Below are 23738 nucleotides of genomic sequence, written 5' to 3'. Positions count from 1 at the left end.
TAAATAACATTAAACCCACCAATGTTTTTCATAAAGCTACTCTATGTATGATTTGTGATTTAATTCAATAGTGTCTGATCAGAACCATTATACTATACTTTCTTTGAAATAGAATTGAATGTATTTCCTTTTAACTGTTATTAGGAAGACTCATTGACCAACAATCTAACAAACTGGCAAAAGAGGAAATGTTACAGATGATACGCCATGGAGCCACCCATGTTTTTGCCTGTAAAGAAAGTGAGCTGACAGATGAAGATATTACAACTATTCTGGAAAGAGGGGAAAAGAAGGTTAGTTCAAAATAGCATTGTATTTTCAAGATGGCTTATTTACAATCCACACATTTCCACATACATGTATTTGTGTTGAACTGCATGTTTAAGATAACTTAAGTTCTTCCTAAGAACTTGTAGAATTATGTTTGCAGGCATAGGGTAGGCTTTTACTTTTCTTAGCTCAGCAACACTGGGCACATCATTTAAAATTAAGCAATTTATATCTTCTTGAAAATACTGTACTTGAACACTCCACATTTTGTATGTAATTACATATGGAAGGACTGCATTTTGTGGTTTTTTTTGCATTGTATTAAGATACAGTACACTAACTGAAAGTGTTTTATAAACATTGTGTGAAACATTAAATCATTCTTTGTCAAATCACCCTAAGTAGTTTTACAGTATTACAATTTTGTGTCTAATGTGCCCCTTTCCTCACAAATTATAGTTTCAAACTTAAGAGAAGGTAGATAGAATGGTATAATGAGTTTCCATGTGCTTATCACCATTTACACTAAAAATAAAAAAACATAACCGGCCAGGCGGTGGTGGCGCACACCTTTAATCCCAGCACTTGGGAGGCAGAGCCAGGCGGATCTCTGTGAGTTCGAGGCCAGCCTGGGCTACCAAGTGAGTTCCAGGACAGGCACAAAGCTACACAGAGAAACCCTGTCTCGAAAAACCAAAAAAAAAAAAAAAAAAAAAGAAAAAAAGAAAAAAAAACATAACCATCACAGCTTTGTCTCACCTGAAACTACCTTAGTATTTTTAATCACACAAGATATTTAATATCCAGTAACTACTCAAACTTCTAAGTGTTTCATAGCTAGGTAGTTGTACTTAAAGAAATATTTTCCCTTTTTTAAAAAGTGCATGTAAAATCTGTACATTGCAATTGATGGGTATGTTGTCCATTTACCCACCCTCTGTATGTGTATTTTCCCCTTAATTTATGTGGTAAAAAAAAACTAGTTTGCTTGCCTTTTGACTTAATCATTGTATAGATTTTGTGGATTGCCTATCTTTGGTCCTTTTTAAACATGTTCAGGATTGTCTCAGTTCTTTTGATCTTTCTACAACAAAATACCTGAGACAGGGAAAAGAGATTTTTGTAAGTCCAAGAGCTTGGTGCTACTAGCTTTGGCTTCTAGTGAGGGCCTTATGGAGGATAGCAGTGTATGGTGGGAATATGTGTGTACAAGAGAGAGGAAGCAAGAGAACTTCAGAAGCAGCTTTCAAGATTTTATAACAACCCACTGTCATGGCAATTAGTCCATCCAGTCTCACAAGAGCTAGAGAGCAAGCCTATGAGACCTAAGTTACTCCTGAGGGAAACTCGTAATCTCTCTTAAAGACATAATCAACATCTCTTGACATTCCACCAATTTGATACCATTACAATGGGGACCAAATTTGCAGCTCATGAACCTTTGGGAAATAAAAAAACTACTGAATTTTTTATTTGATTCTCAAAAGCAATTTGATTCTCAAAATGCTTTTGTTTTAAAGGTTATAGAACAATCTTATGTTACTATGTTTTATATCAATATACAAAAAGTGTTTTAGTTTAACTTTGGCTTTATGATAGTATTAGCTATTTCTCTCATTAATATTATACAATAGAAATTATGATATGGCTACACCTTCAGTGATAAATGTCCTTTAAAGAAGCCCCAAGTGAAAATATTTGGTAATAAAACATTTAATTTTTTTCTAAATACCCGAGACAAGTTTAAATTTCAGGACATGTGTGTGTGTGTGTGTGTGTGTGTGTGTGTGTGTGTGTGTGTGTGTGTGTGTGTATGTGTGTGTATGTCTGTGTGTGACTGGAGATAGAATGTAGGGCCTTGCATGTTGTATGTAAGTACTCTGTCACCATCTCAAGAAAAGTATTTTCTCTCTCCTCTCCTCTCTCAATATTGAATTCTTTAAAATTATTTCATGTGTATGGGTGTTTTCCTGCATGTGTCCCTGGAGGACAGAAGAGGGTGTCTAGTAAACTTAAACTGGAGTTATGGATGGCTGTGGGTGCTGGGAATTGAACTCTAGTCCTCTACAAGAGCAAGAAGGACTCTAGTCCCTAATACTGTATTCTTCCCTTGTAACTTAGCGGAGTAGATACTTCATGGTAAACCTGGCTTCCAGAAAAATAGAAAATTCACATTTTTTGCAAGTTGATTCATTGATAATTTTCTCATTTCAATATATTCAATTTTAGACTGCAGAGATGAATGAACGCATGCAGAAAATGGGAGAATCATCTCTAAGAAATTTTAGAATGGATCTTGAACAAAGTTTGTACAAGTTTGAAGGAGAAGATTATAGAGAAAAACAGAAGGTAACTTTATACTTGTAGTCATTAAGTGGTCGAATTTTCATTTTTTCCTTGTAAAATCTATAGAATAACGCAGGATTTATGCAGTGCAAGGACAATCTTTAATTTATTTTGCTGTTGTCAATGCAGGTGAATACTTTTTCCCCAAAGATTGGATCAGAAGTGTTTCATGTTTTGGAATTTTTTAGGTTTTTGAATATTTGCAGAGACATTACTGATCTGCCAATTTGAAATTAGAAATACTACAAAACTTGTCTTACAATTTGGAATTTTGGAGCATTTTGGATTTCAGATTATTTTTAGATTGATATGCTCAAGCTGTACTACTACTTTGTAAGTGAACATGGGTACAGGAATGTGGTTGAGTCCTGAAACTCAACCTGAAATCTGATCTCTATTGTTAGGTAAATGACTTTGGGTACTCAGCTTGTTCATGTACCAAAGGGAGAATGTAGTAAGTATACAGACTGCTTTTCATAAGGAAATGGGTTAATGTTTTAAAGTAATTAGAACAATACCTGGCAGCAAGTGTCTTAGTTGTTTTTCCTGTTGCTTTTATAAAATACACCAACAAAAGCAACTTAAGAGGGTCTGGAGAAACAGCTCACCAGTTAAGAGCATGTACTTTTCTTTCAGAGGACCTGGGTTTGAGTCCCAGCACCTGTGTCCAGTGGCTCACAATCTCTTATAACTCCAGCTCTAGGCATCTGTCACCTCTGTCATCTGTATACTTGTTTATGTGTAGGTATACACACACACAGACCTGTAGCTTGAGTTTTCCTGCCTGGCCCACAGTCAGGATAAATCTCTCTCACCTGCCAGTCCCACAGCCGCTCAGACCCGACCAAGTAAACACAGAGACTTATACTGGTTACAAACTGTATGGCCGTGGCAGGCTTCTTGCTAACTGTTCTTACAGCTTAAATTAATCCATTTCCATTCATCTATACCTTGCCACATGGCTTGTGGCTTACCGGCATCTTCACATGCTGTTTCTCATCGTGGCGGCTGGCAGTGTCTCTCTCTCTCAGCCTTCCACTTCCCAGCTTTATTCTCCTCCTTGTCCCGCCTACACTTCCTGCCTAGCCAATGGCCAATCAGTGTTTTATTTATTGACTAATTAGCAACACATTTGCCATACAGAACATCCCACAGCACAGACCCCTAATTTAAATAATAGAATGTCTAAAAAAAGAAACTTAAATAAGGGATAGTTGTTTATTTTGGCTTACAGTGCAAGGTACAATAAGTACATCAGGGCAGGTGGATCAAGGTAGTAGGAGCTTGAAGCCATTGATCATATTGCATTCACAGTCAGGAAGAAGAAAATGCTAAATGCTTTTGTCAGCAAGCCTTTTCCTTTAAATATTTTTTTAAAAAAGAATTATGTGTGTATGTGTGTAGGTCAGAGGATAACTTGTGGGAGTCGGTTCTCTCTTTTTACCATGTGGTTCCCTGGTACTGGACTTAGATTGTCAGGTTTGGAGGCATGTGATTTTATGGGCTGAACCTTCTCATTGCTTCCCTTCCTCCTTTTTATGCAGTCCAGGATCCCATCCCAGGGAATGATACCACCCACAACGGGCCTTCTCACCAACATACTGCACCCCCAAAGGTTGATCTTCTTACCAACATACTACATCTCCAAGTCTGTCCCCAAGTGATTCTAGATCTCATCCAGATAAAAATTGAGACTAATGATCACAGTTAATATTAACTAAATTTAAGGAATAATGTCATATTAGCAGTTAATTGCCCCAAGGGCTTTATTATATGTAGTCTCTTGAAGAGGAATACCTAGTGATATAGTGCATAGATATTAGTGTTGAAAAAGTGAAGGCCTTATGTTATGTATGCTTAAATTGGAATTTAGGCAGTAATTTTTAATTTTTATTTTGAAATGACTTTAGATGAATAGAACAACAGCAAAAATAGTACAGAGTTTAATGCTAATAATATATGCAGAGGCAGAGGGAGAGGGAAAGGCAGAGGGAGAGGGAGAGGCAGAGGCAGAGGGAGAGGGAGAGGGGGAGGGAGAAGCAGAGGCGGAGAGGGAGGGAGAGGGAGAGGCAGAGGGAGAGGGAGAGGGAGAAGCAGAGGGAGAAGGAGAGGGAGAGACTGAGGGAGAGGGAGAGGGAGAAGCAGAGGGAGAGGAAGGGGGAGGGAGGGGGAGAGAAAGGGGAGGGGGAGAGGGAGGGAGAGGGGGAGAGGGAGAGGGAGAGGCAGAGGCAGAGGGAGAGGGAGAGGGAGAGGGAGAGGGAGAAGCACAGGCAGAGGCAGAGGCAGAGGGAGAGGCAGAGACAGTTGGATCTCTCACAGAGGCAGATGGATCTCTGTGAGGCCAGCCTGTTCTACATAGTGAGTTCCAGGACAGCCAAGGCTACATAATAGACAGACTCTGTCTCAAAAATTTCAAACTAAACCAAACCAAGCCAAAAAACAAACTAGACTTTACTTTTAAGAGGAATTTTAGGTTCTCAACAAAATCAAATGGAAAGAACAAATACCCCTTGTCTGACATACACCCCTCCTCTACAATCTGCATCCTGAGCCAAAGTGGTACATGGGTTACAATCATGAATGTACATTAACACATCGTTGTCACCTCAAACCCATCATTTGCAACAGGGTTCTCTTTCTTAGGGTGGCACATTCTATGGTTTTTAATAAATGCATAAACATCTACCATTATAATATAAAGTATTTTCTCTGCTGTTTTCTTCTCGGCACCTTGCAAGGATTCATCTTTTTATTATTTTTTCATAGTTCTTGCATTTTTCAGAATGTCGTACCATTAAATGAAGTCTTTTTAGATTGGCGTCCTTGATTTAGTAATATGTGTTTCAGTTTCCTCTGTCTTTCTTCATGGGTCAATAGCTCATTTCGTTTTTTAGCACTGAGAGATAGTCCACATTCTGAATGCACTGCTGTTTATCTATTCACCCACTAAAGACTGTCTTGGTTGTTTCCAAGTGTTTGTGGTTATGGATAAATCTACTGTATACATCTGTTTGTAGAATGTTTTAAAACAAAGTTTTTTTTTTTAATTTCTTTGGGACTACCAGGGAATATGCCTGTTGAGTCCTATGATAAAAGTATATTTAGATCTATAGGAAACTGACAGATTTTCTTCCAAAGTGGCTATGCCATTTAACATTCTCCCAGCAGTGAATGAAAACTCAGTCCACATCTTTACCAGTACTTGGTGGTGTTGAAATATTGGATTTTCACTTTTCTAATAGGTGTATAGTGGCTTCTTATTATTTTAATTTGCAATTTTAATTTTAAAAAATTTTGAGATAATATACTTATGTCATTTCCCTCCCCTTCCTACCCCCAATATACTCCACCTTGCTCTCTTTAAAATTAATTTATTAAATATATAAGTACAACCTACTCAGTCTATATAAAGTAACTTGTATGCATGTTTTCAGGACTGACCATTTGGTATTGGGTAATCAATCCATGTCCCTGGGCAAGACTGTTTCTCCTGCTGTCGGCGTTCCTTAATTGCTTGTAGTTCTTTGTGTAGGGTTGAGGCCACATGAGCTTTCCCCCTGCCTATATAGCATGCTTACTGGTGTTATCATTGTTCAGCTTGTATTTAGGCAGTCATGTTAGTGAATCTTCATGGATGTAGCTTCTCTGACATTTCTAGGAGACACAATCTCACAACACACTTTTTACTCCTCTGCTCTTAGAATATTTTCTTTCTCTCTTCTGAAATGATCCCTGAGCCTTAGGTGCAGGAGTTATACTGTACATGTATCAGTTGGGACTAGGCCCCACAACTCTTCAATTTGATTGGTTGTGATTTTCTGTGATGGTCGATGTCTGTTGAGAAATTTCCTCGATGCAGGGTGATAGCTGCTGTGGTCCAGCCTTGGTTTGGGTTTGCATTGTATTTTTTTCTTCTTGGAGCATATCAGATCCTACCACTGATTCTATTTGCTTGGTGTCCAGGGAACTTACTCTCAACAGTTGGCACTATGTATATTCCTGAGGCTCTTTCCCCATTCTGTGTATGCATGACTTACACTCCTTTCCAGAACTTTGAGACACAGTTAATGTTCCATGTGTTTTCTTATATGTACCTAACGGTCTCTACTGAGTCAGTAAAGTTCCCAGGATTAGGAGTTGTAGTTAGTAACTACTGATAAGAGATTTAAGAAGCAATAGCCTGCTGATTCTTAGGGGTAAGCATTTGAGAAAGAACAGAATTTCCAGGGAAAATTACAGCTGTTGCATGTGTGACTGACAAAGTAAAACAAAAAACTGCCCAAAGAATCAACAATATAATGAGAGAGAAAAGAGCCTGAAATCTGCACAAATTTGCAAATTCCTATGCTGTTCCATGGTCTTGCCAAGTGAGAATCCATTTCCGTGGGTGCCTTGCCCCAAGGAAATCCATTTGATGGGTAGTCATATGCTGAACCAAGACTAGGCTGCATGGCTCTTGACAGATGCCCTCACTTTTGTCTGTTGGTAGAAGGATAAATATTCAGAATGCAGTTAAGACCTATGCTGGTTTAGTAAAGTGGTGTTTGTAGGGTCTCTGCAAAGATCAATGACTTCACTAGCTCTGGGTAGTTGGCTGAGTTTCTAATACCAGGCATGATTTTTCTCTTTTTGAGTGTGTCTTATGTCCAATTAAAGAGATGTTAGTTGCTGCCAAGGTATGCGTACCACTACTGTACCCTTAGGGTTATTGTGCTGTGCTGGTCATCATTGTAGTTCATAAGTGTCATAGCTGAGTAGGAATGTTGATGGCTTCCCTCCTTTGGAAGTTTGCATGGCACCTTCTGGTACCATGAAAGTTAGTCCTCTGGGAAGAGACATTCCGGTCAGTTGCAACTCAAGAATCTTTGGGCCTTGTGTCTGAAAGAGCATGGTATCTTCAGCAATAGGGGCTTGCCTTTCACTTCTGGGGAGCAACCAAGGTTAATAACAATACCCTGCAATGTTTTGGGAATCTTTTGGGCCCCTCTGAGCAGCAACTCAGAAGAGGGATTCTCATGCCTGATGTTGGGGATTTTATTAGATAGCCTATGCCTCTTTGGTGGAACATTGCCATCTGAGATGGGAATCTATTTAATTATCTATGTATATTTATATAGAGATGTACCATGTATTATAGGTATTTTTTTGGTAGACATCCTTACTGTTATTTTATCCTCCCCCTCCCCCTCCATAATTAGAGACCCCTCCATTTTTCCCACTTCTTTCTTCCCATCACTTGTACTCTGTTATTCCCTTCTCTATTCTAACAGGTATAGAGGGATTTTTCCTTATTTTAATCTGAAATTTCTTGATGACATATTGAACATATTTTCCATATACTTAACCACCATCTCTTCGTCTTTTTTTTAAGTCTTTTGTCCATTTTATTTTTTCAACTGAATTGTTTTGTTTGTTTTTGTACTGTCACTATTTGGGTACTTACTTTATTTTTGATAATGGTCCTTTAATCAATTTTGTCTTTTGCTAATATTTTCTCCCCATCTGTAGTTTATTTTTCATTCTCTTAGCCCACATTACTTTTTTTGCTGTGCATGTTCTTAGTCTCTTCTAGTCTGTGTGAATTCTCTAGGTTTTGTTTTCTTTCATGACATGGATACTTTGGGAAAGCATTCATCAGTTATTTGTAACTTGTCTCTTGCTTTGTGTTTTTTTAGACAGTTTTTCATGATTTTACTGAGATTATGCATTTTTGTCAAGAATATCCCAGAAGGGATGTTGTGTCCTGTACAGAGTATCAGAGCATCAATGATCTTAACCAATCTTTTTATGGGTGATATTAACCTTTTTCATTTAGTGGATGGGGATGGCATCTGCCATGTTTCTCTCCTATGAATTTAGTATTTTGACTTTTGTAATTGATAACTATCTTGGGAAGGATGTTTTCAAACTTGTATGTGATGATCTTAGTATCTGTTGGGGGAGTTATTGTTATGATGTGTGCCTGAGGGCAATTTCCTCATTCCATCTATAATTCCTACTTGGGAATTTCTGTAAGAAAAAGCTGCCCCTTCTCTGTCAATTATTTCTGTCCTTATTTATTTATATCACTGTAGACTCATGTCTGTTTATTTTTGACTTACAATATAGTTTTATTATTATTATTGCTCAAATTGTTCCATAAAACATATTTTTGATCTGATAGAAATGATGTCTTATTAGAGTAAAACTCTTTTTTTAAAACTTGGTTTTACTTATGAGAGCTGAACCATTTTAAATCACATCGTACCCACTATACCGACAATGCTTTCTTGCCGTTATTTGCCTCTGATGGGTTTTGTTCCTTGACTTATATTTGTCTGTTTTATTTGCAATCTTAACTCAGACGCTTTGTGTTTTATCCTGCTTAGATGGAGGTGATGGCCTTTCTGCACAGGGTAGAAATTGCTTGCCTAATATGCTTTTTAGATCTAATTATATGATACGAATTTTATTTACTCTCCAATTATTCCTATGGATTATTGGTACTAAGGGTGTTTTATAAAGTGGAAAAAATATTAATAGAACCTAAATATCATTGGAACTTCTTTTTTTCAGTGCTGGGACTCCCTTATGCTCAGCACATCCTATACTACTAAACTACATCTCTAGCCCCATTCACAGAGTAAGATTAGTGCTAGTTAAATACTTTTATGTGTACGGCTTTCCTATGCTCTGATTTCTAGCAGAAATGATAATTTACAGATAAATATTTGAATGATTATGATAATTCATATAATTGAATGTCTACTATTAACAGTAATATCTAAAATCAGAATTTTTTAGTATTCTCAGTTGAGATTATATTTTATTTCTGTGTATTCATGTTTACTACATAGGGTCATAAATTACACTCATATTGTTTCTAAAGAGAATTGAAAATCTGAAAGTATATTGTTCATAAATCTTAGAAATTATATGTTAAGGTAGATTTTCACATATGATATGTTAAATCAGTTACATTATTTACTAGCATGCCTAGTAAATTTAATCATGGTAGCTGACATTAATCCTTGATAAATTAACTTGAATAAGTTAGTATTAATATGCTTTTGTCTAAAACAAGCCAATTCAGTATAATTAATTCTGTTTTTGAAAGTTCAAGAATTGGCCTTTAACACTTACTTCAAATTTCAACATCTAGATTTTCAAACATATGCAGATTGGATGGCCAAATACATTACCTTTAAAAAGCTAGTTTCAAGTATACATTTTTACTTCAATTTAGAAACATTAAATTACATGTTATTTTAAAAATCGTTTTTGTGAGTGTGTATATGTGTGTATGTATGTTCACACTAATGTGGGTGCACATGTATGTTCACATGTGTATGGAGGCCAGAGGTTGATATCTGATGTCTGCCTTATGTATTGAGGCAGGGTTTCTCACTTGAACCCAGAGTTCACTGATTGGGCTAGCCTAGCTAGCCAGCGTCCTCTGCGGAATCTTCTGGTGCCACCTCCTGAGCTATTTATAGAATCTTTCCCCCCTATTACTGTTACCTCACACACTAACTCATTTGATATAAGAAACACAATTCATCTCCCTCTTTACTGTATTCCTTCCCTTCCTCCCCTCTCTCCCACTGTTCTTTCCTTTCTTTGTTTGGTATTGAACCCTGGGCTTCTTACATACCAGGCACGTTCTCTACCACTGATATACATCTCTAGTCCTAGATGTGGATATTTATTTTATTTAAGTATCCCATTTTAATTTCTTATAACTTCTTAGAATTAGAAGACATTGAAGGTCATTTACTCTAACCTTTCTTGTAATTAAGAAATCTCACTTTATAGGGTGAGCAAGATGACTCAGTGAAAGGTGCTTGCCACCAAGCCTGACAACCTGAGTTCAATCCTTGGAATCCGTATGGTGGAGAGAACCGACTCCTAAAAGTTGTTCTCTGATCTTCGCAGGTGCGACATGGCATGAGCATGCATGCACACATACACACATATGCACACACAAATAAATAAATCAATGTGATTAAAAAAGAAATCTCATTTACAGCATCTACAACAGATGATAGCTTGTGTTTGAATTCTGAAGTGCTGGGAATCCTAACTCTCTCAGGGTAGTTGCTTTCACTGTTTGCCATCTTGCCCTTGTGTATCTAGGCAAACAGTCTACCACTGAGCTACACCCCCAGCCCTGTTAAATTATATTGCATAATGGTATTGTTTCTTGTAAAACAATTGTTTCATTGCACATTGGTTTGAATCTTATGAATCAACAAAAAACTATTCTTTGTTATTGTGTAGACTTTGACTTAGATGAGCCTTAACTTCGGGATTTATTTCTCTAGACATTGTGAGTACTTGTAGATCTCTAACCATCCTCATTATCTTAGTTTATTATCCATGTTTTTCTTAAGTGGTTTTGGGAGTTGAACCAAGGGCCTTGTGCATGTTAAACATTTATTCTATCACTGAGCTACACATGCATCCTTGACATCCACTCTTTGCCTATGATGAAATATTGAAACCAACCTTAAGATAAGAGCCCCCATGGCTCATTTAAAGTCACTAGTGAAATGGAGAAACACCACAAAATGGAGAAAAACAGAGAAATATGAAAAAATTTCCTTGGACTCCAGAACTTTATGTTGTCAATTTTGCTTGTTGACTATTAAAATGCATTTCCTAGCTCATAATGGGGTAAGTTTTGCAATGCGACAAGTCAATGGTAATATTAATTTCCATGTGTGTTAATACCTTAACATTTAACTGTTGGCTAGTTAGCTAATGCTTTCAGATATAAATCACTGTGTTTGATGTTGTGGCTCCAACCCAGGACTTTGCACAACTTAAACATACAGGGTACTACTGAGCCAGATTCCCAGATCCTTTGTGGTTGTATTTAATCTTCAAGGTAAGTATTAATTGTTCTCATTTTACAGAAAGCAGAAATAATCCTCAAAGATGTATGACCAGTGAAATGATAGGATTCAGATTCAAATCTGAATCTTTCTGATTCCAGTGACTTTTGCCCACTCCGCTACAGCTTACCTTTCTAGAAAGTTCCCTTTGATTTGAAGGAGGTGTGCTGTCACGCTGCTGCTTATCATTTACTCCTCTGACCTAGTATATGTATAAAGTTACCAGAATCAACACTTCTCTTCCTGTTATGACAATTCCTCCTTATTTACTCAATTTGCCATCAGATTCTAAACAGTTAGTGCAAATTATTCTCAATTGAGGAAGAACTAATTTTAAAATTATTTTCAAAAATGTGAAAAAAATCTTTGCTCCTAAACTTGATTTATAGCAATGTTACAGAACTTTGTAGGTAGAAGTAGGATTAGTGAAGCAAGTTTTAATTGCTTCTAATTACTACCTTATTGCATGCGGTACTGAGAAAATAGTTCAGAGTAATTAAACCTCTTGTTCTTTCTTGTGTGTAGCTTGGTGTGGTGGAATGGATTGAACCTCCTAAACGAGAACGCAAGGCCAACTATGCAGTGGATGCCTACTTTAGAGAGGCTTTGCGTGTCAGTGAGCCAAAAATCCCAAAGGTAAAACTGTACAGGGTCAGTTTTTACATGCTGTTGTAGAATTCTCTTATAACATAGTTTGTGATTCAGATTTTCTTATGTAATGCCAAGTCATAGTTCCTAAAATATAACAATACAGTAAGCACTTGCTATGGGCCAGCCACATGAATGGTTTCTGTTGTATTTATTTTTCCATATGTAGAAATCAGTAGAGTTACTTGTATCAGCTTTGTGCTTCATGAAAACAAGTATGTATGTATGTATGTATGTATGTATGTATGTATGTATGTAACATATTTTTTCCTCATAGGCTCCTCGGCCTCCAAAACAGCCAAATGTTCAGGATTTTCAGTTTTTTCCACCACGCTTATTTGAGCTCCTGGAAAAGGAAATTCTTTATTATCGGAAGACTATAGGTTATAAGGTAATTTTCAAATTAGTGTGATATAATCTTTTAAAACTGTTTTATTTGTTATGGGTGTTTTTCCTGCATGTATGTCTGTGCTCCATGTGAGTGCCTGGTGTCCTCGGAGGCTAGAGGAGGGTGTTAGATCCCCTGGAACTAAAGTTACAGGTGGTTGTGAGCCAACATGTTTGTGTTAGGGATTGAACCTGGGTCCTCTAGAATAGCATGAAGTTCTCTCAACTACTGAATCATCTCTTCTAGTCTCAATAATATTTTATGTGCTGTTGTAGAATTCTCTTATAACATGGTTTGTTATTCCAATTTTCTTATACTATTGCTAAATCATAGTTTCTAAAATATAACATTACAGTAAGCACTAGTTAAAATAGGTTGTCCTCTATTTAATATTAAAGAATATAAGAGCATATAATAATGTTTTAAACTAGTAGTAATTATGAAACTATTGAGTCACTAAATAGTGTCATCAATGAAACAATTGGTTTCCAATATTTCAAAACAGTAACATCTGTAATAATGTTAGTTCAACAGATTTAGTGTTTGGATTGTCAAAGAACATGTAGAAAAAATAACTATGAGTTAGAAATGAATTTTGACATATGATATGATTTTTAAATAATTTTCCTTAGTACAACTAAGAAACAGTATTTTTGTGTTTATTGCTCACAGGTTAGTAAAGGCCTTGTTGGTAGTTAATGGTCACTTAGATGTTAAAGATAACAATACACATGATAATTAATCATATAATTTTAAAATAAAATGATCTTTGGAATTCAAAATTCTTTTTTGCATATGTAGATACAAATTTTAGTAATTAAAATTTGGTGGCTGTAATACTACACTTATCTATATTAAGAGATTAAGAATGCAAAGTTATTTCTGTATGTGGAAATTGACTTCCTAGTCAATGGAGATGGTTGACAAAAGGTATAAGAATCACTAACATAGCCAGGCGGTGATGGTACACACCTTTAATCCCAGCACTCGGGAGGCAGAGGCAGGCAGATCTCTGTGAGTTCGAGGCCAGCCTGGTCTACAGGGCAAGATCCAGGACAGGCACCAAAACTACACAGAGAAACCCTGTCTTAAAAAAAAAAAAAGAATCACTAACATAAAGTAAATTAGAAAAGTTTCAGCAGAATTGCAATCTTATGAAATTTTCTGTTTTATGAATTGGAAGTTACATTTCAAAATTTATTTTGTCGCAGCTTTATTAGAGTTGGAACTTTGATCAATTATATTGATTAGTAGCTAGAATGTACCTAGAGAAATTCTATGTATTTGTGATAATTAATTTGTATTTCAGAATGTACATGGGCTAGTTAAAATATTGCTAGATAAATATGGTTAGATTTCGGCATAATTAAACTATCAAGACCAGAAAGAATCATTTTTAAGAAAGTGTGGCAGAATAAAGTAACCATGTTTGACTGCTCAGATTATACATAAGAAAGTGAACACAATGTAGAAACAAAATACAAAATTCAAGCTGTTAGTTATTAAATAGTTAATTTTGTGGGGTAAACAGACATATAGCACTTCATTGAGGTTTATACTCATTCTTGGTCATAGAACATTATTTTCAGCTTCTTTTATCAACTGTTATCAGTAAGACTTGAAAGGAGAATTAATTGAAATACTAGATCTTGAGTACTAAACGAAATAGTAGTGTAGAACATTTTATAATTTATACAATGCTTTACCATATATTTCATTTGATCCTAACAACCTCATTATATAGGTTTGATTGTCTGCTTGTAATTGGTAAGGGAACTGGAGTTCAGAAAGGTTCAGTTACTTTGTGCAAGGTCACATAGATAATGAGGTTGCCCTGCTCTCTCAAACCTACTTATTAGACTTTAAATACTGTGTTCTTTCTATGCAGACATTCTCGGCTATTTCTGCATGTGATATAACCCCTTTTGTTTCTGCAGTCCTAAATAAGGACTGTGTTTATTAGTGGTGTGACATGTCATTTGGGAGGTGGGCCAAGTGGTAGTCAAGTAGCAGCAATAAAAAAAATCATCTCAGATGATAGAACTGTTTATTTTCCTTCTTTGGAGATAGTGTGATTTTGTTTCCTGTGAGAATTCCAGTGCCCACTCCATTCGGGCCACAAATTCAGTTAGAATGTAAACAGTGCCTTTCATTACAGGCAGTTTGTGGTGAGGAGTGAGGCCTCAGAATGATTGTTTGGGTGGTGGCCAGCTGGAAGAACATGGAGGAGGAAAGAAACCTTATAAGACAGGGTAATGAATGGACAGCTGCAAGGGGTAAGAGAAAGGAAGAGGGAGGAGGTGTAAGAAGAGAGGAAATGAGTGAGTAGGAAGAGGAAAGACGCTATGGAGTTCGCATTCTTGCACTTTACTATTTTATCTCCCTCACCTCCCAGAAAGTGTTAGAGAAAGAGGAAGGGTGTAAGGGGGAAGGACTCCATTTAATACCTGTTCACTGAGCACTGCTTTGTGTTAGGTGCTGTGATAGGCACTTGGGAGAAAATGATAAACACGCTTGGCTGCTGGACTGCTTCCATGATGGGACACACACATGCTCCTGAAAAAAGCCCGTTTTTGTTAACTGTTCCTTTGCTACGGTGCCTTTACTGAATGAAGTTGACATCTGCCCATGTGAAGCAGCACATTTGCAAACTGATGGAGAAGGGCCTGACTCCTTCGACTCAGAATGATCTTTAGAGGCTCACATGGTGTCACACAGTACCTGTTGGGGTAGATAATAAAATCATGGGAATCCATAAGTCTAAAGGACTTACTCCCTATCTTCCTGAAGATCATTATTATTTAACTAAGGAAATAGTTACTGAAAGGATAAGAGTACTAAATTCCATCTGATTCTGATAGACACAATTCACTCATTAGCATGATATTATCAAGACCGCCACTATCCATTAAAAACATAATTAGTTCACAGCCTCTACCCTAGTGGCTTAAGCTCATCTATGTACTCAAGTGGGTAAAATCATTGTAATGGTAGTAGTAGCAGTAATAGTAATAATAATAATAATAATAATAGTAACTAATAATAATTGTAATAAAGAAAATGACAAGACTCTAAAAATTTAGATTATAACGCCAGAGACATACATTAAACAGATACCACAATGCAGAGGTATTATTTGCGCTCCCAAAGGGTGCTGCCAGGAAGTATAATTGGCATACAAAGTAGTCTGGAAGATGACGGCATGCTCCCTGAAGAAGTGTCACTTAAGCTGAGATCTAAAAGATGATAGGATTGAGCCTGCATATTTTGATTGAGCCACTATATTTTCTGTGTAAAGCAGATCCTTGAGGTAGGAAAGAGGAGGCACTTTCCCAGAGATGGAGTGTGATCAGGTAGAGATGTGTATCAGTCATAAAGAGGCAGAAATTTGGCTTCGGAGTAAAGGAACCCACTCAGATGCCTTTAAAGCAAGGATGTGGGTGGGTGACAAAATGATATTGATCTAAGCTTTCCTTGTGTTTCATGATGTTCCATATTCTGTATAAATATTAGCTTGGCATCCTCATTATAGGAACTGCATCTTTATTTTACAAGTGAAGAACTGAGGTATAGTTTACTTTTCTCAGACTTGTAGGACTTATAAGTGGTAAAGGATGATCAGATTTACATTTTGCAGAATGATTTAAATTTGTGTGCATGTGTTCTTGTGCATGCTTGTGCTTTCTGGAGTTGGTTCTCTCCTTTCACCATGTGGGATCCAAGAACTGAACTTACGTTATCAGACTTCTGTGGCAAGCACCTTTACATGCTAAGCCATCTCATTGACACTTGATTTATATTTTCAAATTATTTCCCTGGATGTGAAACTGGGGACATTTATTAGTAAAACCTCCCAGAAACTGTTGAAATATGAAAACAAGAGATGGTGGTGACAACACGGACTACAGCTGTGGGGAGCATACAGCTATGGTGGGCATACAGCTGTGGTGGGCATACAGCTGTGGTGGGCATGGTGTTGGTGATGGCAGAAGAGCCATTTCCCTGCCGCTCTCTTTCTAGCATTGTGTTCTCTTCAGCCCCACCTTGGGTTGCCACCGCGCTATCTAAAGATTTGCTGTGAGTCTCCTTAGGAATTCCTAGCTGAGGATTTAGCAAACAAACACTGCATTCTGGAGGCTGACTCTTTCTAAACTTTGTTTCTTCCATTCTTTCCTAAGAACTATGGGTCTGAGCTAAGGTGGATTATCTGATTGGAAGGGTCTTATGTTTGAATTCAGAGTACAGATAGATCACATGGCATGTTAATCATCTGTAGGATTTCAAAGATAATGTTATATGGCATGCCTTTTCAAGAAATACCTAGGATATTGGGTTGGACAGATGGCTCAGCTGCTAAAGGCACTTGCTGCCAAGCCCAATGACCTGAGTTTAATCTCTGGAACTCACATGGTGGAAGGAGAGAACTGACTTTCTCAAGTTGTCCCTGATACCCACACACATGTCATGGCATATACTCACCCTCCCATGAACACAAACAAAATCAATGTATATAAAATTCATTTCTACCTTATGCATCTAAAAAGCCCATTAAAGCTACAAGATGAGTGGAGCAATAGTTTATTTTTACATGAAAAAAGCTGATGTAGTGGATTGTCTGATGTTTTCTACACACAGGTTCTCAAAAAATGGAACTCCTTCCTCTTTTTCTGTTTAAATTAATAATCATTCAAAGGTGTCTAATGTTTTGACACTGCAACATGACTCTGTCATCTAAAAGTTCACTCTCAAGACCCATACAATTGAGTTGTAATAAATAACATATAATCTGTGTTTTAAATAAGTTTATGGTTTGGGGTTGGGCTGTATTCATAGCTCCCCTTGGCCACACATGGTACATAACTGCAGGTTAGACTGTGGGCTAAGAGGAAATAGGCATTGTCCATAGCTGGGCACACTGTAGCTAATGGAGACGATTTCTCTATTTTGAGTCTCCCAGCCTTCAGTAATGGAGGAGAGAGCTAGTGAGGGGTTCGCTAATTTATGTTTCTGTTTTGACACAGGGTCGCACTTTGCAATGCTAGCTGGCCTGGAACTCTCTGTGTAAATCAGACTAGTCTCAAACCCAGACAGCTCTGTCTGCCTTTGCCTCTTTCGTCCTGGGATTAAAGGTGTGCACTACCACACCTGGTATGGGCTCGCTAGTTCTGAAACAGTTGGTAACACACGTTTGTGAGCACCTACGTATTATTAGCTATTAGCGTTTTTATTTTCTATTTGTCCCTCCTAACATATTCAGTACACCAAGGCCACGGTAGTAGTTTAGCTAGTAGGATTTGTAGTTAAAAGACTTTATTTCACTTGGGGCTGGGAGAAGCTTCTGTTTGCTTTACTGTAATCCCTTTGTGGCTGGCAGTGTCATTTCTTCCTAAGCTTTGACCTTGCTGTGAATGAGACATCTTCAGAGGTTTTCTTACTCTCTAAAATGAAAAGAGTTGATATTTAATATACTTTCTTGTTCACCAGAGTCTTATCAGCAGGCGAGGGTGACAGCTGAAATTTTAACTGCAGAATAAAAAAGTCCAGGTTACCTGGAAGTTGCAGTTGATCTAAGAGCGTGAGTGAAAGAATTTTGCCACATTTGAAGCTGAAGGAAGCTTTAGGACATTCCAATATCTATCTCCAAAAAAGATTCCTGTAGGGACAAATATAAACATTTGACAAATGGACAAAGTTCCATACACTTTGTGAGCTTTGGTAATGTGTCATTATGGGCTGCCTGTTAAACTATGGGGAGCTGATTTCAGGCGACAGCTCTCATTTTTTTTTTGTGCTGCCACGTTTAATTTTGCAAGCCATATTTCTATGAAATCTTGCTGAACTCCTAAGCAATAAAAGTTTTTTTTTACTACCTCATGGAATCTAGCTCTTTTTTCATTCATTTATTTATTTATTGAGAGAGAGAGAGAGAGAGAGAGAGAGAGAGAGAGAGAGAGAGAGAGAGAGAGAGAGAGAGAGAGGATGAGAGAGAAGAGAGAGAGAGAGGATGAGAGAACACTACTGTGTGGAATCTTGTGGGAGTCATTTCTTTCCTTCCCCATTTGAGTTACAGGGATTGAACCCAGGCAAGTGCCTTTATCTGCTCAGCCAATTTGGAAGGAGACTACCATCTCATCGGCCTCTACCTTTCATTTTCAGTTTATACTTTTTCTATTGCTTTGTCACCATACTTCATTTCCAAGTTATAATGGCTCAGAAAGTTCTCTGCCTCTGGTAGCTTCTTTACTTTACTCTATCTAATGGAAGAATTACAGTGAAAATACTGCATTTTGATACTTTATTTCCTTGATCAAAAGTCTCCTTTGGAGTTTGGGGCTCTCTGAATCTGTCTACCTGATTTTGTTTTTTGGTCCTTTTCTCAATATTAGTCCTAACATTTCCCCCCCCCCCCCCCCCCCCCCCCCCCGCAGTGCTCGTGATAGAACCCAAACTTTCACACATACTAGGTAAGTGTCCTACCACTTAGCATACCCCGTGCCTAATGTAACACCTGTGTATCCCAGTGCATTTCTGCCTTCATGCCTTTGCTTACACTGCTCCATTTTAGATAGCCATTGCCTCCCATGTCCTCAGAACTTTCAGGTTTTGATCATTGTCCAGTCTTTTCATTTCATTTCCTCCCCCCGTTTTCTTCCTCTTCCTACTCTTCTTTTCTCTTCCCTCCCTGCCACTGCCTCCCTCTCTTTTACTCCCCCTTTCCCTGCCACTGTCTCCCTGTCTCTGTCTCTGATCTGTCTGTCTGTCTTACTTGTGAGCCATTCTCCAGCTTCAGCACCCCCAGCTGGCTAAGATAAGAGGAAGTGTGCTACCACAGTCCTTCCTTTCTGTTTATGAGATAACTCTTGTCATGTAACCCAACTCTCCTTGAACTCACAAGGTAGACCAAGTTGGCCTCAAACTTGCAATCTTCCTACTTTGGCCTAAATAATAAGATCATAGTTGTGTGTCATCACTCTGGTGAAACCAGGATGCTTAAGATAAAGGTCACAATCACAGAATTGGTTTGGGAATTTCTTGTGTGCAAGGACTGTGTCTAGTAACCCAGTCCATACTTATTTTAGTATTAATAATATAATAGACACTTAATACATTCTGATTTGGTTATCTGATACTGATGGATACAAATTAATCTGCTTTTTAATATACAATATTTCTTTTTAAATATATATTTGATAAATTTTTATCTGAAGAACTATTGGATACAACACTTTTAAAATGTTCACCTTTAAGTTATAATGATACAGGTTTTTTCTTTTTCTGAGAAGAGAAAGGGTTCCTATGTGTAACAGGCCTGGCTGTCCTAGAACTCTCTTTGTAAACCAGACTGACCTTGAACTCACAGAGATATGGGATTAAAGGTGTGCACCACCGTGCCCAGCTATGATACAGCTTTAAATGCTATAAAATATGTATAACAATGAGAAAAATACCCTCTAATAAATGTTAGAATTTTATTGTAGTATGTCTATTTGACATTTCTAGGGAATGAGTCATTTATATCATGCATGCATTCCAAACAGTGGAAGATTTGCTGCCAAGCCTTTCATTTTCATGTTTAATGGAATGCTGTAAAATGTACTAAACATGTTCTATACCTGCTCTCTGGAATCACTGAGCTGTGTCGTGGCTCCAGATGCTTGTAGTGGATGACAGAGGACTCCAAGGCTGGAAACCAGATTTGTCCTTTCATACAAAGAATGCTGTCTAATGCTGCTGAACCACAGTGGACTATGTGCAACACTGTGATGCACTGAGGCCTTCTGAGCTACCGTTTTGAGATGCACATGACCGCTGGCTTCCTCAGAGTTCTGAGCTTCTGTCCTCAGTGGTTCCAGTTCATGTTTTCTTCTCAGCTGTCAGTGGTTTTACAGTTCTGTACTTTAAAGAGAATCATTGTTATCTCTGCTGGTCACTGCCAGTGCACAAGTTTTCTCCCGTGAATGGAGATTCCATCACAGCTGTTTGTGTGCTCTGCCATACACTCCCTTTACACACACTTCTTAAATTCTATGCTGCTTTGTATCTTTTCCTTGCCACTCCCTCTAGATTACCCATTTTATACTAAATAGTCCGCCTTTATAAACCTACGGCAGGGAATGCAAGCACTCTATTGTTTTCACACCTTAAGATGACCAGACATCAGATAGCGTCTTTAGGTGCAGTGTTGCCCACTCTGCTGTATACTCCCAGGAGGCTTCAGACTCTTTAAATGCCAGACTGTGTGCTTATTCTACTTAATATCATATTATAAAGATTTATTTTGTTCTATAGCATAGTGAGACTTAGAATACAATGTGGCATTCATTTACCAATGGACTGTAATCTTAAAATATTATACCGTGCAGTATAAAAATGCTTTTTACTAGGGTAATACCATACTGGTAAAAATGTAGAGAGGACCGTGTGTCATCTGCTTCTGAGGTTCCACTGTTTACTATTGAAATGACTCTCCCAATTGATATTTATATGTACACTCTTCTTGATCATTATTTTCTCATCAGTTTATTCACCATTTCTCTCTTGATCTTAGGTTCCAAGGAATCCTGAGATCCCTAATCCAGCTGTAGCTCAAAGAGAAGAGCAAAAAAAGATTGACGGAGCTGAACCTCTTACTCCACAAGAGACTGAAGAGAAGGATAAACTTCTTACACAAGTAAACTATTTTAAGTGAATGAACTACTTCTGGGCAACAAATAGAAAAAAGTGCAAGTAATACCTGCCTTTTAGTGTATAGATCCAGTTGTCCTGACTCAACATACCCATAAACACACGTTTTGACCACATATCTTTATTTTTTAGAAAATTCCCTTTGTAGAACATGCTCTTTTGGAAACATTGGGGCAACATATACATGGAAAATAAAAGTGTCAATTATTAAAATGAAGATACATTTTTAACCAATTATATTAAGGCCAGTGAGTCCAGATTTGAATTTTGATAAATAATAATTTCCAACATATACCTGAAAATTAATTTGATTGATTTGACCCCTGAAACCAATTTTTTTTGTTTATGAAAAATTCCTTTTGAAAGAAATTAGAGTTTTCAGGAAAGAACTTGAATACAATGAGAAATGCCTGAAGCATTTTAATGTGATCATTGTGTAATTAAAAGCTAACATTAAATAGGGAAGGTTTCTAACTTAAAGCTTTCAAGTTATTGTTGCTTTCATAAATTTTGTATCACACTTCTGAAATGCGTTTTGGCAAAATAAGCCAGTTGTGAAGTTATGACACTGCCTTAGCCAGCTACGTTTCTTTCGTCAACACTTTCTGGAAGAGTGTGCCTGGCACAGGAAGAGGCAGTTACTTCTCCAGTGGAATTGTTAACTGAGAGTTTGGGATGTTTCCCGACCAAAGGAAGGAGTCCTGCTTGAGGTGATGGATGCACCAATTGGAGAATGTGTTTTACAATATCACACTGTGTCCCAGGAGCATGTGTTAATAAAAGTCAAATAAGAGTTTCATACTTATATGTTGATACAGGCCTTTTCCTTTTAATAGCATATAATTTTGCTGAATGAAATACTTTCATAAGTTCTTGAACAAATGCCTGGAAGTCACCAAGTTTAGCTTGAAAGTATAATTGCAGTTGGCAGAGTTTTAAGAAGTACCACAGAATAAAACATTTAAATATTCATGTTTGCTTTTATTTTAATTTCAAAACTTATTTCCTGAGCACAAAAATAAAGTTATGCCCTTTGAATACTACACTGCTTATAATATATTCTGAATATACAGTATAATGTGAATATGTAATCTCGATCGAGATAATTGAGTTTATAATTAGAAGCATAATCAAGTATTTTGTCACTAAGAGTTGAATTTAAGCCATCTTTTTCTGATGCTACAAATTTAATGCTTAATTTTTTTAGTGTTTTATGTTTTCCATGATGGCCTTGAATTCACTCTGTAGGTGAGAAGATGACCTTGAACTTCTGATTCTCCTGCCTTCATCTTCTGAGTGTTGGAATTACAGGCATATGCTACCATGTCTGGTTTATGTGCAGTCGGGAATTGAACTCAGGGCTTTACCCATGCTAGGCAAGCTCTCTGCCAACTGAGCTACATTACCATTGATGGAATAACAACTGTGAAATGACTTAAAGCAGTGGTTATTTTACATTTTGGTAAAAAGGTCAGATGCCTGAGTAATGTTCTGTTTACAGAAATTTTATTTATTTATAAAGATTATATTTATTATACTTAATAATATAATCTTTAAAAAGTCACTTTATTATTATTGGGAGAGGCACATGCATGTTGAGGCATGTATGTAGAGGTCATAGGACAACTTTTGAGACTCAGTTCTCTGCTTCCACAGTGGGATACAGGGGTGGACCTCAGGGTACCAGGCTTGCATGGTAAGCATTTGCAACTGTTGTTCCATCTTGCAAGCTCTTATGAATACAATTTTGAACAGAAACTACTTATTCTCTGTAGTTTGGAATTATCTAGAAAACTACAAAAGTTTTACTGCATTCTTTCTGGATTTTCTTTCAGTGTTCTTTCAATTCAATACATCCACATCGCTCTCTCTTAATTTACATGAGAACAGATCTGTGGAAGAAAGTCATTGAGACACTGAGATATCAGAACTTAAGCATTTACATTAGAATTTATATTATAATGGTATTTTAATGTTATAGGCATCTGAAAAATATGGAATTAAGACTATGCAATGTCTTAGATTATAAATCAACTTAAAGTACTTGAAAAGCTCATTTCTTTTAAAATAGAAAAGCAGTTATTTCTCTAACAACTCAAACTCAGCTTTTGATTCTACATTAAAGAAATGAACTTTATAAAGGGGCACATGTTAAGTGTTTTAAACTGCTTCTACTATAGCCTTGTACAGTTATAAGTAGGATAATAACTGAATTTATTAATTTAACATCTACTGATGATGCTTAACTTTTTATCCATAGGGCTTCACAAACTGGACTAAACGAGATTTTAACCAGTTTATTAAAGCCAATGAGAAGTATGGGAGAGATGACATTGATAATATAGCTCGAGAGGTAGAGGGCAAATCCCCTGAGGAGGTCATGGAGTATTCAGGTTTGTATGTCATTTCAAACATGATGCTTTATTTTCAATGTATGCATTTCTTTGAAAAAAGATTTATTCATTTTTTTTTTTTTTTTTTTTTTTTTTTGGTTTTTCGAGACAGGGTTTCTCTGTGTAGCTTTG

At 37.0% G+C, this 23738-nt stretch overlaps 1 protein-coding gene across 5 annotated transcripts in view; it reads left to right on the top strand.

The window, feature by feature from the left end:
* Smarca1 (SWI/SNF related, matrix associated, actin dependent regulator of chromatin, subfamily a, member 1) overlaps positions 1-23738 on the top strand; it is a 73712-nt gene that overhangs the window by 32173 nt on the left and 17801 nt on the right. For all 5 annotated transcript variants that reach the window (XM_052738787.1, XM_052738809.1, XM_052738820.1 and 2 more), the window contains 6 exons: positions 145-293; positions 2500-2619; positions 12018-12128; positions 12418-12531; positions 21077-21199; positions 23474-23606. In XM_052738787.1, the coding sequence (XP_052594747.1) occupies positions 145-293; positions 2500-2619; positions 12018-12128; positions 12418-12531; positions 21077-21199; positions 23474-23606 (750 nt within the window). The remainder of the gene's footprint in view (positions 1-144; positions 294-2499; positions 2620-12017; positions 12129-12417; positions 12532-21076; positions 21200-23473; positions 23607-23738) is intronic.

Source organism: Peromyscus californicus, unplaced genomic scaffold, assembly GCF_007827085.1.
Source record: "Peromyscus californicus insignis strain IS unplaced genomic scaffold, ASM782708v3 Scaffold_10__1_contigs__length_136768540, whole genome shotgun sequence".
In the NCBI taxonomy this organism is placed as follows: Eukaryota; Metazoa; Chordata; class Mammalia; order Rodentia; family Cricetidae; genus Peromyscus; species Peromyscus californicus.
This window is presented reverse-complemented; position numbering and strand designations above follow the sequence as displayed.